The sequence below is a fragment of the Vigna unguiculata genome, chromosome 9 (assembly GCF_004118075.2).
Source record: "Vigna unguiculata cultivar IT97K-499-35 chromosome 9, ASM411807v1, whole genome shotgun sequence".
NCBI classification, from domain to species: Eukaryota; Viridiplantae; Streptophyta; class Magnoliopsida; order Fabales; family Fabaceae; genus Vigna; species Vigna unguiculata.
In genome coordinates this window covers 41,829,182-41,844,405 of record NC_040287.1, presented here as the reverse complement: position 1 = coordinate 41,844,405, position 15,224 = coordinate 41,829,182, and the positions used below count along the sequence as shown (strand labels likewise).

Below are 15,224 nucleotides of genomic sequence, written 5' to 3'. Positions count from 1 at the left end.
TTAAACGTGAGTATAAAAGTAAACCTAAAATAGTAACAACTAATAATTTCATTTCAGAGTTAGAAACACGATAATTAATTCTAATTTTTTTTTCTATTTTTAACATTATCACCCTCATAAAGTATATTTTTAACCAATTTAATCTCGACGTTGTCGATTCCTAAATATACTTGAACATAAGCCAAAATATTTGTTATGTTGTTATTGTTTTGTTAAATGTGGATGATAACAACATTTAGATGTTTTATTCCCTACAGTGAAATATTGGGATTTGATTTAGGTGGAATCACGTAATTAATAGTTTTGGAACTGTTCGATAAAGATTGATGAGTCGCATATCAATTTGAAGTGAAGATCAAATGGAAATCATGGAACGAGGATAATTGCATTAATATTAAAAACATAGGGTTGTTTGGAGTTTGAGAAGAGTGGTATTCATTTTTTTTGTTGAATTTATTGTATTGGTGATTAATGGTTGGGAACCCACATACTAAATGAACATAATGTATGTCAGACATTTCTCACATGGACACTGTGGCCAAAGTCAAAGAATACATTTCTTTGTCAACCTTTAGACCCAAAAAAATAATGAAATTGCATTTTTTAAAAATGTATAAGATTTAAGAAGACTATATATTTATAAGATTTGAAAGCATCCGAAAGTTATAATAAACACTCAAAGTTACAAAAGTCCATATAAAACTAAACATTTTTTTTCAATCTAGTATTAACTATACCAGGTGCAAACCTAGAATGAAATATTTTTAGCACAAAATTACTTGACCATTAATAGTAAAGTTAAATTGTAGAACTACCAACAGCATTGAGTAAATTCACTATGATGTTGTAGGAGGATACAGTTCCCATAGCCCCACGGTTGTGTCTTCCGATGCAGAGGCCATAAGTTTACAATCAGAGGAATAAGTTACAGCGTTGCACTGCAATGTCAGACAAAAACAGTGAGTCAAATTATGAAAATAGATACTTCAGATTGCCCCAGATATAAGAAACAGTGACTTACTGTGCCATGGTGATACTTCAAAATAGCTAAAGCATTTCCCTTGCGGTAATTATATATCCTCACCCTACCATAAACACAACAGAGATATCAAATTGCAGCACTAGTACCACCAATGAGGAGTAGCATTTGAACCCGGTCTTGTGCTCAAACTTGTGTGTATGAAAAAAAATGGGTTCTAAATAGATCACCTCCCAGGAAAGAAATGCACCACTCGTTTTGATTTATGCTAAATCAAATATATATTGAAACTAGAAATTCAGTCAATCTATCTAATAGTAGAGATTTGTTATATTTTTAATGATTTCTATCAAATCTCAAATAATTGAAATGTTTATAGATATGGTCTAATAATGAAAATTGACATATTTTTAAATATCATATTATTCATTAGAATTAAGTGATGTGATAAACTTTTACATAATTTCAAATCGTATAAATTTTCTATACATAATCTAATCAATAAAGGCATGGAATTCAACGGTTGAATACAATATATTTGCATTTTATAAAAAGTTCGTTTTATTTGACTAAGCATTACATCTGGCACATAGATCCTAACTCATTTAAAAATGCTTGTGCAATGCATAATAAACTTTATAGTTTATGTAAAGGAATTTCTCCAATTGATAGTCACATATTTCGGTCATTTAGATAGATACCTGTGATCCCAGCCAGCAGTTGCAGCAATTTTTCCATCAGGTCGAATTGAGACGCCTGATATGCCTGGTCGATCCAAACTGATTTCTTTCTTAACTACACAAGTACCCTACAGTCAACATGATTTATATAAGAAAAAATACAAAGAAGCTGAAACAGGGCATAATTGGATGTGTGGTTGTTTGTACAGTCAGAACAAAAATTGGATAGTGTTAACGACATGGGGACCTCGGAAGAAGGAACCTGGAGTTGGAAGTTCAAATGGAGAAGAGAGCTAGTTGAGCGGGAGAAGATTGCTTAATTGAGTTGGAGAACACTGTAAGTAGGGTGGTGAAAATTAAAACAAAAGTTCAAGACGAGTGGAAGGGTGACGTGTGGGGAGTATATGGTGAAGTCTTCTTACTTAGTTCTACAGGGCAACAGGTAATAACTCGGTAAGACAAAGTTTACAAAGAAGTATGGGAGGCTAAGGTACCACCAAAGATAAGCTTTTTTACATGGAGGATGATCTGAAACAGGTTACCAACTAGGGATAACTTGTTTAGGAGGAATATTCCTCACGAGGATTCTGACTGGAGCTGTCCGATGTGTACTCTAAACCAGAATCATTAGTACACATTTTGTTCACATGCTGATTGGGTTTGGAAAACTTGTTATGGCTGGGTGGAGGTAAGTACTGTGTTCTCGGAGTCAGTGGAAGCATACTTTAAGCAGCATTAACAAGGGCAGAGTTTATTTAATAAAGAGATATGGGGTTTATTATGGTTTGTGATTACCTTCATGTATATGGAAAGAAAGGAATAGGTCCGCATTGGAGGGGAAAATGTTCTGTGGCCAGGAAGTGATTCAGAACATAACGAAAGGGAAAGACAGAAGAAAACACAGTTGTTTTGATATTGTTTTACCATGTATGCAAGGAAGCCAGAGAGTCAGAAAATCATAAAAACAAAATAAACTGATAATTGGAACATAAACACTAACTTAAGCAGGATCTACAGATAATGTTAATTATAAGAAGCATAACAGATTACTTCTTAAGACTTTTCTTCTTATCACATGAAGATTGGAATGATGACAATTAACAACAACTTTTAGGAGCAAGAAGTTTCAGTAGAAGAAATTAAAAGTAAAAGGATGTTACCGAAGAATGCTCCAAGCTGTACATTATAATTTTGTCATCTGCTGCTCCTGAGATACCCCCTTTGCAAGACCCGTCAATACAGATGCTCATAACTAAAAGATTAATCAGTTGTTAACTAGTTGTATCAAAAGATAAAATGAAATCTTAGGAAGCTAATTTCCACACCTGGCTCAGAATGAAATTTTACAGAAGTTACCGGAACTCTAGGATTCCGTATATCCCACCAAAGCATGGAACCATCCTCATATCTACATTGGGGTATAGGATGAGACTGTAGTCAATACCTTATAACCTTAGACTCCTATTTATTACTAATTGGGTTACGTACCCCTATTACATGTACAAGCTCAAGGCCACTAAAAAGTTAAATAAAGGGAAACATAAAAAGGAAAAAAAATCTAAGAGAATCCTTATATATGATATTCAAGATATTCTATAACACTCCTTCCAGCAAAAGTTTTGTTACAGGAAGAAAACATGCATTCACAAAAAGAAAGAAAACTAGTCCAACTAGCCAAAGAACTTGCCAACTAGCACCCTCCCTGAATCACAAAGCCTTCAATTCAGTACAGAACTTGGCTACCTTCGCTAGATACTACACAAAATCCAGACAGGTAGAATGAATAGAAGCAAAAACTGGAATTGAAAGGGTTCTCTCCGAAGATATAAAAAAAGGCAGGAGTGGGAAGAGAGTGGAAGAACTTGCTGATTTGGCTAGTTATACTTAAATGGGTCATCCACTCAAGAGAGGCAGTTTTGGCCAGGTGTGAGAGACAGAAATTTTGGTGTGGTTCTTTGCTAGTCTTTCAGGTATAAGCTTTGGTAGTGGAGCCAATGGCTTGGTGCATTAACTGAGTTTTAGAGGGTTTATCATTGAGTAATCTTCTCCTTTTCATCTGACAGTTAATTTCTTGTGTCATTTGCCTTCACTACCAAGCCACAAAAAAGGAACCCATCCAAGATTGATTCCGTAATCTCAACCTTGTACCATGGTGAAGTGTCCAGCAACAATACGACTAATAACTTAAATCATCAAAATTTTATAATCGAAACACATTTCTTATATTCTATAGCAAATATGAACTACACCGATTATGGGTATTTTTAATTAACGGTTAGAGGAGAACATCTTGATCATTGAATAAACATGAACAGTCAAGAGAACATCAAGTTTATAGTAATTATGTGACACCTAAATAACTTCTAATATTGGTCATCCATGTGATAATTAATGGTCAACATTGGTTCATTTCACTTTTCATAATAATTAGTCTCACATCATATAACCTCGAACAGATCAAAAGGAACCAAAAGGAACAAACATTGACCATTCAATCTCACAAGGATGGCCAGTATCAGAACTTGGGGAACAAGACCACTGAAAAAGAAAAGTCACAGACTATTATGTTCTAACCCTATACCATATATACTTGATCCAAGCATCGTGTTTTGCTCTCTCCACTGAAAGACATCTTCACTACATGCTCAACATAATACACTTACAGGTCTGAGAGAGGAAGGGAGGAGAAAAGAGGTTTGAGACTATACCCAGCCAAGACATTTAAAAATCCTTGTGATTCCGATGATAAAAACAATTGAAGGGTCATGCACATCCCTGACAAGAAGAAGCTGTGCTGATTCAGTGAAAGTATTTTTATAAATTATAAGCAACAAAATGTTAGAAAGAAGGGAGGATGCTGATATGGAAAAATAATGTAAGCATCATGAAAGCACAAGGTATCCTGAGAAAAGAGATTTTTAAAAAATTGATGGTAAAGGTGAACCTCAATATAGACCCAAAACAAATCTCTACCTCTGTTGCTAACACTTGAAGAGTTACTGGGATTGCTTGAAGCGAGTTGTACAATTTTTTGAGCTGACTTGAGATCCCAAATTTCAACCTTTAAAGTGATTGAATAGATGAGCATACGGGTTCGTTCATAATTTGACAATGAAATATATCTAAAAAGAATAAATTAAGTTTTACATGAGAAAGGTACGCATACCTCTGAAGAGTTCTCCCCTGACAAAGCCACATATTGTAGCCCTTCACTACATGTATTTTCTGTGAATACAATGAGATTTCATGAATCTCACTTGTATAATATCAAAGTATCTTTCAGTAATATAAAGTATAAACACTTTAGGAACACAAAAGGAAAAATATAGAACTGCAAGATGAGAAATTCAGTCCACCACGGCAGTATCTCCAAATTTGCAGCCTTTAAAAATAAGATTAAAGGACTCAAAGAAGACCCTATAAAAAAGTTGACAGTGGAACTATTAAATTTCAAATATCTATTATCATGCACACAAGCAAAAGTGTACTGAGTGCATGTTTGGTTGAGGTTAATTTTGGAAAAATGATTTTTTTTTCTTCAAACTAATAAAGTAAGCAACTATATCTTAAAAATAAGTTGAACCAAACAATATAGGTCTGAAAATTTTAGGATGATGTCAAACCATACTATTTTATGTGTATAAGAGAAAAATAACAGCAGTAGTAGTAATAAATATGTTCACATAACTTCTTGCAAGCTCAAATACAGTTTTTTCCTCTATTTTGCAAATGTGCAAGTCATTCACAACAAGTTTTACAGAAGTAGCCAGGGTATGCATGCTGATGCTTAGGGTTGCAAAAGATAAAAACAACGTAAGTTAGATGATAAGATTCTATCATTCCAAAACCATCATGCCAACACAAGATTACCTAATCCAATACCTTTAAGTTATAGTATTGAAATCACTAGAGTTCATTGATGCCTTGTTATTTTAATATTGTAAAAAAAAGAAGAGGGAATTCTAAATTCAGAATAAAAAGACTGTCAGAAGTTTCAAAACTTCATAAACTTCAAATATAGAATTCAACTAACAAACCTCCAAAGCTTTTAGAACAACTTTGATTGGTGTAAGCCTCGTCCCTTTTAACCTCGGGAATTTCTCTATCAGACATTCCTCCTGGCTCTCCTCTGTAGCAATCTTCTAATTCTTTCCCTTGTGTTGACCAAACAGAATCATTCTTCATCACGGAAAATTTGCAAAAGTGGTAACTGTTTGTCTTGATTGTAAGTGATGGGATCCTGTGTTTGGAGGTGCAGAAAAACAGAAGGTAAGATAATAACAAGAACATTTCCGTAGCTTCTATCAAAAAACACAAGCTATCCTTTTAATTAAAAAAGGATGAGACATTTGTAGAAGTTGAAGTAGTACAACACCTTGACAAACCAGCATCATCAAATTCCCAAATTTTTACAGTTCCATCCCTACCCTGGCTACACATATACAGAATAATGAATATCGATAAAGCAAAAATATACTTAGATACTAAAACAGAACCAGGGGAGATCAAGTAGAAAGGATGCACGGGGAGATCAAGTAGAAAGGATGCACCTGGCAAATTTATTGGTTCCGAGGGAAGAAACACAAGCAACAGCAACAATACCATGTGCAGCACTATGTAACCTGCAGTATAAAATTAATTTGTATCATGGATCATAATTTCTGAAAATGAATGATATTCTTCACAAATATGAATGCCCAAAAATCATAGAACTAAGCACCATGCAGATGACACAGTTCGATGCTGAAGGGTATCCCAAATTCGCACTTCACCATCAGCAGAACTGCAAGCAAGAAGAGGATGATGCAACTAATTATTAAGTGAAACTAATTGTATACGCAACCAACTAAATCTGGGAGTTCTTATGGCACACTGATGGGTATGGCATCCAAGGCAAGTCGTCTAAACATTTATTGAACACAGGTTTTACTGTTAGTGTTAAAAACTATAATAAAAGTAACTGGCAGCCAAAGAAATGCTTGATAGATATTGGATGCCAATCTACCATACCCAGGGAAAAAATGTGTACCAGAGTAATTCCCATAAAACAAATAACGACAAACATTTGCAATGAATACCCGGAGAATAATATCGGCTTAAAGGGATGAAAAGAAATGTCTGTGACCGAAGCTCGATGGCCTCGTAGCACTGCCACGGGATCAGGAGGAGGTCTTCTACTCATTCTCTGTTCTCCTTTATGGTCCAGTTGAAATGAACTGACATTAGGCCTTCCATAAAAAATCCATTAGGATGGTCAAAATAAAATCATAACAGTCACTGCGACAGAGTTGATTCTAAAAGCCTAAATAAGACTATAAGAGAAGCGAAAAAAGAAAAAAGAAAAAATCGCAGAGACCTTTAACATATCAATAACAGCAAATACAATGGTGATGATGGTAGAGTTCGCAAACTGCAAAAACCGAATACAAAATCTTGGCCAGCCTTCCGTTTAAGCCTGCACCCGAAGACAAAAAGCCCACGGGTACAGCCTATATCTTAAACGAAGATTAATTTTATAGACCGTGGCCGCCCCGCAAAAACCCAAAAAATGTTTAAGGAACCAATGATATATAATTCCTACACACATTTCAAATGTTCAATGAAAAAAGAGGAAGAAAATTTACCAAAAAGAGGGTCGAATTTTTTCAACGCTCCTCTCGGAGTCGAGTGAGGTTGCTGCAGTGTCGCAGTCGAGATGGTTACCGTGTGGCGTGGCTGGGGTTTGTTATCAGGGGTCTGTGTAGCGGCAAAGGGAGAAGGAGAAGAAGTAGAAAGAAGTTTAGTGTGCCGATTCAAAGACTATCTATTTTCACTAAATTAAATTTATTTGATTTGTTGAAAACGCAAGCTTCACAAATGGGATCTCAAATGGTTTTGGTTCGCTAATCTACACTTATTTTTTTATCAAATAATTTCTTTCAAGATTTTGATTTTCTTGGATTCTTGTTAATGTGTGATAACACTTAAATCTTCTATTTTTATAAAGAAGGTTTTTCAAGTGAATTTTCAATGGAATTGTTGGACAATTTTTTATCATTAATTTATTGTCTAAAAACAAAACCTATTCCTAAAACTTAAGAGCAATGTGAAAAGATGTTAGATGGCTAATAAGAGAAAACACGAAATTAGAATAAATTAATTATTAACAAATTTAAAGAAGTTATATTAAGTATCATGATCTTTTAAGATTGAATAAAATCTTGACCTTGCGGGAGACTTTTTGTTCTATTAAATTGAAGTCAAAGGATACCGTGTTTGCGTTTACAGCATGCACCATGATCATGGATGCGCGTCACTGCTCGCGTAAGCAGTTCCTGCGGTATCCATAATTTGCTATCTCATATAAATAGTTTAATTCCGTTGCCTTCTCAATTCGCATTCAAACTCTTTCCATTATTTTTTACTTTAATGATAATGATAATTTCAACCGATTGATTACAATTCCATTGATTGATTCCGCGTCTAAATCACTGTTGTTTTTGTTTTCTTGTTTTGGTATTGCGTGCTCCGCAATCTACCACCGTTAATAAATTCATCATACAATCAATTTTGAAGGAATAGCGCCGGAGATTCTTAATAATGTCAGAAACGATAAGAGAAAACAACGTCGGAGGAGTAACGTTGAAAAAGTCGAGAAGCTCCAGGTTCTGGCCTCGTTGGATTCCCACTTCCGTCGATGATATCATCGCTGCGGAGAAGCGCCTTCTCTCCGTCGTCAAGTAACTAATTCTAAACCCTAAATTTCAAATTTATTCGCCCCAAAAATTTTCGGGGATTCTTTGTGTTAAAATTAAAAATCTTGTATTTATACACCCGGGTTTTTATGTGCGTTTGGCTATTAAAACGATGGTGATTGATTGTTTGGGTATGGCAGAACCGGTTATGTTCAAGAGCACATTAACATAGGTGCTGGTCCTCCTGGCTCCAAAGTGAGATGGTTCCGCTCTGCTAGTAACGAGCCGCGGTTTATTCACAGCGTCACATTTGACAGTAAACCTGATGCTCCTACGCTTGTGATGATCCATGGTTATGCTGCTTCCCAGGGGTTCTTTTTTCGCAATTTTGATGTGCTTGCCTCTCGATTTAGAGTCATTGCTGTTGATCAACTTGGGTGAGTGAGTTATGCTTTTCTTCATCCTAATGTCGCCGCATTTTATTGTTGTCTCAAACTGCTTTTCTGGTCTTGTGCTTCATTTTGTTCTGGGAAAGGATAAGTGGATTGGATGTATCATAAAAAGATGGGTGCTCATTTATCTATCTTATTTGAGCCCTTTAATAAGTGTGTTGCTGTTGGACCTTCGAGATGGGCTTCTTTTGTTTACTATGGTAACTGAGGGGAGAAGCAGTGTCAAAATTTGGCGTTCTAATTTGCCATGTGCATATGATCGTGTCTTTTTCTCACTCCCAAATTTGAAACTTATTTTGCAGCTGGGGTGGATCAAGTAGACCTGATTTTACTTGCAAAAGCACCGAAGGTTAGTTAAGAGTTATGTTAAGAATGCAATGATATAGTTGGTTTGAAATTTGAACTGTGAAGTTTTGCTCAACTTGGAAGTCGCTACTTGGGGTAACTTCCTAGAAATCACAATTGGTTGTTGATCGTGCAGAAACTGAGGCATGGTTCATTGATTCTTTTGAGGAATGGAGAAAAGCCAAGAACTTGAGCAATTTTATACTACTTGGACATTCTTTTGGTGGTTATGTTGCTGCTAAATATGCACTGAAGGTGAATCTCTTCCCACATTGCACGGCGTTAAAAATTCATAGTGTGACTTTTTATTTTATTTTATTGATTGTTCTGATGCCTGTTGTGATCATTTTAATATAGCACCCTGAGCATGTACAACACTTGATTCTGGTTGGATCGGCTGGATTTTCACCAGAATCAGATGCAACGTCTGAGCGGATTACAAGGTTTCGAGCAACATGGAAGGGAGCAGTTTTGAACCATCTATGGGAATCTAATTTTACACCTCAAAAACTTGTCAGGTAAAACTACTCTGTCTCTGTTATTTTATCTGTAAGTGCCTTCGGGTGAAACAAGCTTTGGTGACAAGGGATTGATTCTACTTGAACGAAGAAATGTGTATTCTCTGTATGCCACATCTAACAGCCAATCTATAAATCAAGCCATATGGTTTATCTTTAATGCACTAGTTTTGTTTGCCACTTGGTATGTTTGTGTCAATTGGTACAAGAAATAACAAATATACAGAATAGGAATGGAATTGAAATAGAATGAAGTTGGTTAAAATGATCATTCCCGATATACAATTTGTTCGTTTTTTAAATGGAATAACTTTCCGAGCAATTCAATTGTCTGGTACATGGAATAAATGCAGGATTAAATATCCAAATAATATAAATACACTTACTTGAAATGAGAATCAATTCTTGTACTATATACTGTTTAAATTCATTTTTTTTAATAAATTTAATAGAGAATCATGTTACCAAAAACTAGAGAATATATTATTTTGTTGGAAAAGGATTGAGTATATGCACATGTTTTGGATAAAATACTTCATTCATTTTTCATGAAACTTTCTTGATAAAACTTTGGATCACAATTGCATTCAAACAGCACTGCTATATAATCATTATTCTTTAATTTTTTTCATGAATATTTAAAATTAATTTACACACAACAGTTTGGTTAAACATAAAATGAGATTTTATAGAAGATAAACTTTAATAAAGGTTGACAATATAGTCATTCTTTAAAAAAATGAGAATATGTTTGGAAAAGAAATTCAATCTCGTTCCATGAATTATTATGGAATCACCAACGCCGCCTCTTTGGAGAAGAATGGCGAAACAAAGTTCTGTGGAATGAGTCATGCTGTTTTTGGTCAACAAACATGAGAACGCATATTCCATACAATAAAGCATTGCAATGGAATCATCACTTTTTAATACCAACATACCTTTAGTTTTTCCCAAGTTGAACATTTGATTTTATTAAGTTGTCTTTGTTTAATATATTTATTATATATATTTTGCAGAGGTTTAGGTCCTTGGGGACCCAAAATAGTCCGCAAGTATACGAGTGCAAGGTTTGGTACACATTCTACTGGGGAAATACTGACAGAAGAGGAATCAACATTGCTGACAGGTATTGCAAGATAGTTCATTGAAATATGGTATAAATGTAAGAGCGCATTCTAATTTTAGTCTTTCTGTGCATTAAAGATTATGTTTACCACACATTGGCGGCCAAAGCTAGTGGAGAGCTGTGCTTAAAATATATTTTTTCATTTGGAGCATTTGCTAGGATGCCCCTTCTTCGCAGGTTTGGTGATTATTCTCTTCCTACTGTTAAATTACAATTTGTCTTCAACTGATTCGTATTTACTTTGTTATCGTTCAAAAATGTATTCAGATTTCTGATGTAGTCTTCCGTTAACTGGAGTTCAACAATCACATGTCATAATTAGAATAATTTTTTATTTATAGTACAAATTCAGCATATACATTACACTGTTTCTGAAACAAGTTTTTAGTTGAAAAACACTGTTTGAGTCATCTTTAAGTCAGTTTCGTCCAAGGATGGATGGACTCCTGACAGACATTTGAACAAGTGTACTCAACTCTTTTAAAGTTAATTTTTTTTTTATGCAAATAGACACCTTCAATTTCAGTTCTGTTCTAATTAATCCTTTAACTTTACTCTCTCTGAAACAAATTCCTTAAATTTTAATTTTTTGCCCCAATTAATCCTTTAGCTTTTATTTGTTTTTGTGCATAAACATCAATTTTAGTTTCATCTCAATTCTTTTCTGAAGCTAAATGAATTATATTAAAAGGACAGGCAAAAAGCTAAGTTGAAGGTGTAACTAAGCCCCTGTAAAACAGAAATACAGCCAAATTAGGAGATGCAGAAAACACTTCCACCAGCTAATCATTCAAGAAAAATTAATACATGTATTTTACTGGATATTGGTGCCTTATGTTCAATGCCATGCATCCCATATATTGATGTGATTTCCAGTGCTTCCTTGAACTCTTTTGTGTTACCTTTTAAAATCTTAGCAGACGTTAGAAGCACCACTGCTGTTCAAATCTGCATGTTTTAAATATAACCCCAACCACCTTCCACATATCACCAAGAGCAATTTAAATAAATATTAACTAATATTGAGGTCTTGCAGAACCTCAATTACAACTTCCACTCCTATTCAACTGTCATATCCACTATAAGAAGTTTATGAATAAACTACTTAAAGATACTCATCTGTATACTTAAAGATACTCATCTGCATTCTTAAAGATACTCATCTCAATTAATCCGTAAAAACTTACCCTTTAGTAAGTAGTCTCTTGTTCTAATTATTAAATTAGAGTTAAACTACTAACAAAGAAGAAATCCTAACAATTGATTTATCTTAAACCTCTATCATTTATTAGTAATATTTTATAAATAATTTTCCCAACATTAAAATACAATAAATTTACAATTAAAATAATCAATTGGACTTTTTTATTGTTTCTATTTTTTCTAAATTTATATTTGATTATTTTAATTCATAAAAAATGGACTGTAACAAAAAAGAAGATGATGACTAATGAATGATTGACATTCAACATAAATAATTTAACTCTAATTTGATATAGATAACTATTTCTGAAAAAGATCAATTGTAAAGATGGATTAGAATGAAAATAAATTTCAAGGTATCTATTTACTAAAACATTATAAAGAAATAGTTCATAGAGAGACCATGAGGCAAACATAAACTTTCTCGCTTTGCAGGCATGGCTGAATAAATATAGTAAATTTTAATGTCAATACCGTATGTGGGCTTTACTGGAATTCTCGTTAAGGCTTTACCTAGTTATTCGTTTACTTGAGGGCCCAGTTTTCTTGACTTCGTGTACAATGTTTTATCGGTGTTTTTTCTTGCATCCATTTTTTTTTGGAAGATGATAATTTGACAAACTTTCCACAAATTACCTTTTTAAGTAAAAAAAATATTACTATTATTACTTTATTTTGATTAAAATATAAAAAATTAATCTATTTAATTCTATTTATAGAAATTTTTTCAAAAGTTTGTTAAAAAAGTTTGTCAAAATATTATTTTCCATTTCTTTTTTCCTGCATCACGAGAATTTTTTGTTTTTTCATCCGGTCACCTCTCACGTTCCTGAATGTAAAATATACATTCTGGAATGCATGGAAGGTGGATCAAGAAATTAGTGGAACAGAACAAGTTAAAGCATGTGTTTATGCTCCATCGCTTTGGTGTTGTAGTGCTTCCGAGTGGAAGGTGTCCACCACTTTCATATATGGTTCCGAAGACTGGATGAATTATCAGGGTGCCCAGGAAGCTCGTAAGCATATGAAGGTTCCATGCGAAATCATCAGGGTTCCTCGGGTATATCTTTTTTCACATTTCTCCTGATGCATAGTTATTTTTAATGAGATTAAATATGGTTTTAACCTTTCAAATTATGGAATGTTGACTTGTAACCCTTCAAAAAATATCCTATTATTTTATGAAAATATGTCATGTATGATGACAAAGCGACTAAAATAAGAGACGAATTCCCGTCAAGAATAATCTGATGCATTTTATAAATGAAATCATGACAACACGATTTTTTTATTTTAGAGAGATTAAACAGAATGTCACCTGAATAAAAATATATTTAACCTTGTTTATATTATTCTAACTAAAAATAATAATTACTTGTTGCAGGCCGGGCACTTTGTGTTCATTGACAACTCAACTGCCTTCCATTCAGCTGTTTTTTATGCTTGTCGAAGATTTTTTAATCCTGATCCAGACAACGAACCTCTTCCAAAAGGGTTAACCTTTGCATAGGTCTTAGTGCCAATCCTTCCTATATATGCATAGTTTTACTGAAGTAGAGTTTACAGAGACTAATTTGTAATTACAATGTCGAAAAAAAAAAGAAAACTATTTGTAGTAGAAATTTCTTTACTGAAATTTGCTCCACTCAAAGCTTCTTTACCCATTCGATAGATCTATGTTGTGAAGGCAAATTTAGGAAATATTGTAATATGAGCAAATATTTTCATGAGAGAAAATAAAATATCTTCTGATTTATTTGTTGACCCTCACACTCACTATTCTGAGTCGTTGCTGAGTCTGGTTATTAATAAGTTACACCTTTTTACCCCTTTTCGGTTTTTCTCCAACTCTGGTTGTAGTGAAAAGATGTCCCAATCAAGAAAGGAGTATTGGTACTGCAGCACTGCTCTCAGGTGCGAAAAGTTGTTTAACCAATGCTGGATGAATGTATTTTAAACTCCTACTGAGATGATAATTGAGTTGATTTAAATTGAAAAGAAAATGTCATATACAATGACACTCACATGCTTTCCCTGTACTATTCACTCGCATCTCTCCCGTGGACTGTCATAGAAGGGAAAACTGAAAAGGACCCATCGTTTACTGCACTAAATACGCCGAGTCACTGAATCTGGCAGGTGCAGAAGTGCATGAGCTTTTAAATTCCGGGTTTTGGGTTGTGGACCATCCCTCTTTCTTACATATTCAAATGAATTCAACATTAACGCATGTTTTTGTTTTCCTTTCTACAATGCAATGCAACACAAACCTACATCGTATTTATTTTATCACACAAACAAACAACGTAACATCTTACCGTGTCTGTGCCTCGGAATTGGATTCCTTTAACTGGGACCCATCACATACATGACATTTTTCGTGCCTATATATCTAATGGCTTCACAAAATTAGTGAGGTTGCCACAACGCACTCTGCGCACAACCCCTCTCAATCCAATGTTGTATTGAGTCTATTTTCCAGCAACATATAAAATGATGGTGACGTTAAAAATGTTACCATGGACCCCACTTGGCAGTTATTGTCATCATCAAATATTAGTCGTTTCTATCTGGATTTTTCCTCTGCACATATATACTTCAAAACAAAAAATAAAACTATAACCTCGTCCCCAGCTTACTATACTCAAAATAACAAAGGCACGTACATATGTAATAATGAACGATATAATTATGTTTCGAAAGTATTAGTATATAATAATATAATCATATTGAAACAGTTTAGATAATAAAAATAGTAATAATAATAATACAACAAATATAATCATACTGAAGTCCGTGTAACTCAAATGATTCTCTGAACCAAAGGATAATAATTTTAAAAGCTCGAAAACGAACTTCAGTGACACTGCTCCACTACAATGTTACTCCATTTGATATTTACAAAAGATTTTTAAAAGTTAAAGAAAATCTTTGCACTAAGTTTTTTTATGAAATCTTTTCGTTCCCCTACCTTTTCGTTTTCTATTCGGATCCAGAATTATTATTATTATTATTAAAAATAAATGTAGAAGGAAAGGAAAAATCTGAAACCCCGACATATTCAAACGTCCTATTCCCCATTTTCGACGCGTCTGTCTGATCCATTTGAAGCTCCATGTCATCATAACGGTAACTTTCCTGGATGTTCCTGATTCGACACGTGGGCACATGTCTTTGTGCGATGGCCATCATGAAGCTCCTCCTTTTGGCGGGAATCATTTGCTCCATCTCTCTCGCACAAGCGTAA

General features: G+C 34.1%; 2 protein-coding genes across 3 annotated transcripts; one reads left to right on the top strand and one right to left on the bottom strand.

Annotated features, from left to right (window-relative positions):
* Positions 1–612: 612 nt before the first annotated feature.
* On the bottom strand, positions 613–7,596 carry LOC114196063 (protein DECREASED SIZE EXCLUSION LIMIT 1). Of its 2 annotated transcripts, none has more exons than XM_028086564.1 (14): positions 7,284–7,596; positions 6,738–6,852; positions 6,380–6,442; positions 6,210–6,281; positions 6,035–6,091; positions 5,697–5,899; positions 4,826–4,884; positions 4,633–4,720; positions 4,368–4,434; positions 2,985–3,067; positions 2,820–2,911; positions 1,681–1,787; positions 1,022–1,085; positions 613–938 (listed from the first exon to the last, which is right to left on the bottom strand). In XM_028086564.1, the coding sequence occupies exons 2-14, from the start codon at positions 6,839–6,841 to the stop codon at positions 837–839; spliced, it is 1,161 nt and encodes a 386-aa protein (XP_027942365.1). In that variant the 5' UTR covers positions 6,842–6,852; positions 7,284–7,596; the 3' UTR covers positions 613–836. The 2 variants fall into 2 exon arrangements, with proteins under 2 accessions (XP_027942365.1, XP_027942364.1); XM_028086563.1 differs by having other exon boundaries at positions 6,738–6,887; positions 7,284–7,594.
* Positions 7,597–7,903: 307 nt separating this feature from the next.
* Positions 7,904–13,741, top strand: LOC114196062 (probable 1-acylglycerol-3-phosphate O-acyltransferase). Its single transcript, XM_028086562.1, has 10 exons — positions 7,904–7,978; positions 8,215–8,378; positions 8,534–8,770; positions 9,088–9,134; positions 9,267–9,385; positions 9,488–9,648; positions 10,665–10,774; positions 10,852–10,951; positions 12,914–13,037; positions 13,362–13,741. Exons 2-10 carry the CDS (start codon positions 8,239–8,241, stop codon positions 13,485–13,487), a joined length of 1,164 nt encoding a protein of 387 aa, XP_027942363.1. The 5' UTR covers positions 7,904–7,978; positions 8,215–8,238; the 3' UTR covers positions 13,488–13,741.
* The last annotated feature ends 1,483 nt before the right edge of the window (positions 13,742–15,224 follow it).

Coding starts and splice junctions, on each gene's coding strand:
- LOC114196063 (XM_028086564.1), bottom strand. CDS start 6,841: ATGAGTAGAAGACCTCCTCCTGATCCCGTGGCAGTGCTACGAGGCCAT. Junction 4,885..5,696: donor TTGTTCTAAAAGCTTTGGAG/GTTTGTTAGTTG, acceptor TTGTATTCACAG/AAAATACATGTAGTGAAGGG. Junction 4,435..4,632: donor TTCAAGTGTTAGCAACAGAG/GTAGAGATTTGT, acceptor TCTTCTTGTCAG/GGATGTGCATGACCCTTCAA.
- LOC114196062 (XM_028086562.1), top strand. CDS start 8,239: ATGTCAGAAACGATAAGAGAAAACAACGTCGGAGGAGTAACGTTGAAA. Junction 8,379..8,533: donor CGCCTTCTCTCCGTCGTCAA/GTAACTAATTCT, acceptor TGGGTATGGCAG/AACCGGTTATGTTCAAGAGC. Junction 13,038..13,361: donor AAATCATCAGGGTTCCTCGG/GTATATCTTTTT, acceptor TACTTGTTGCAG/GCCGGGCACTTTGTGTTCAT.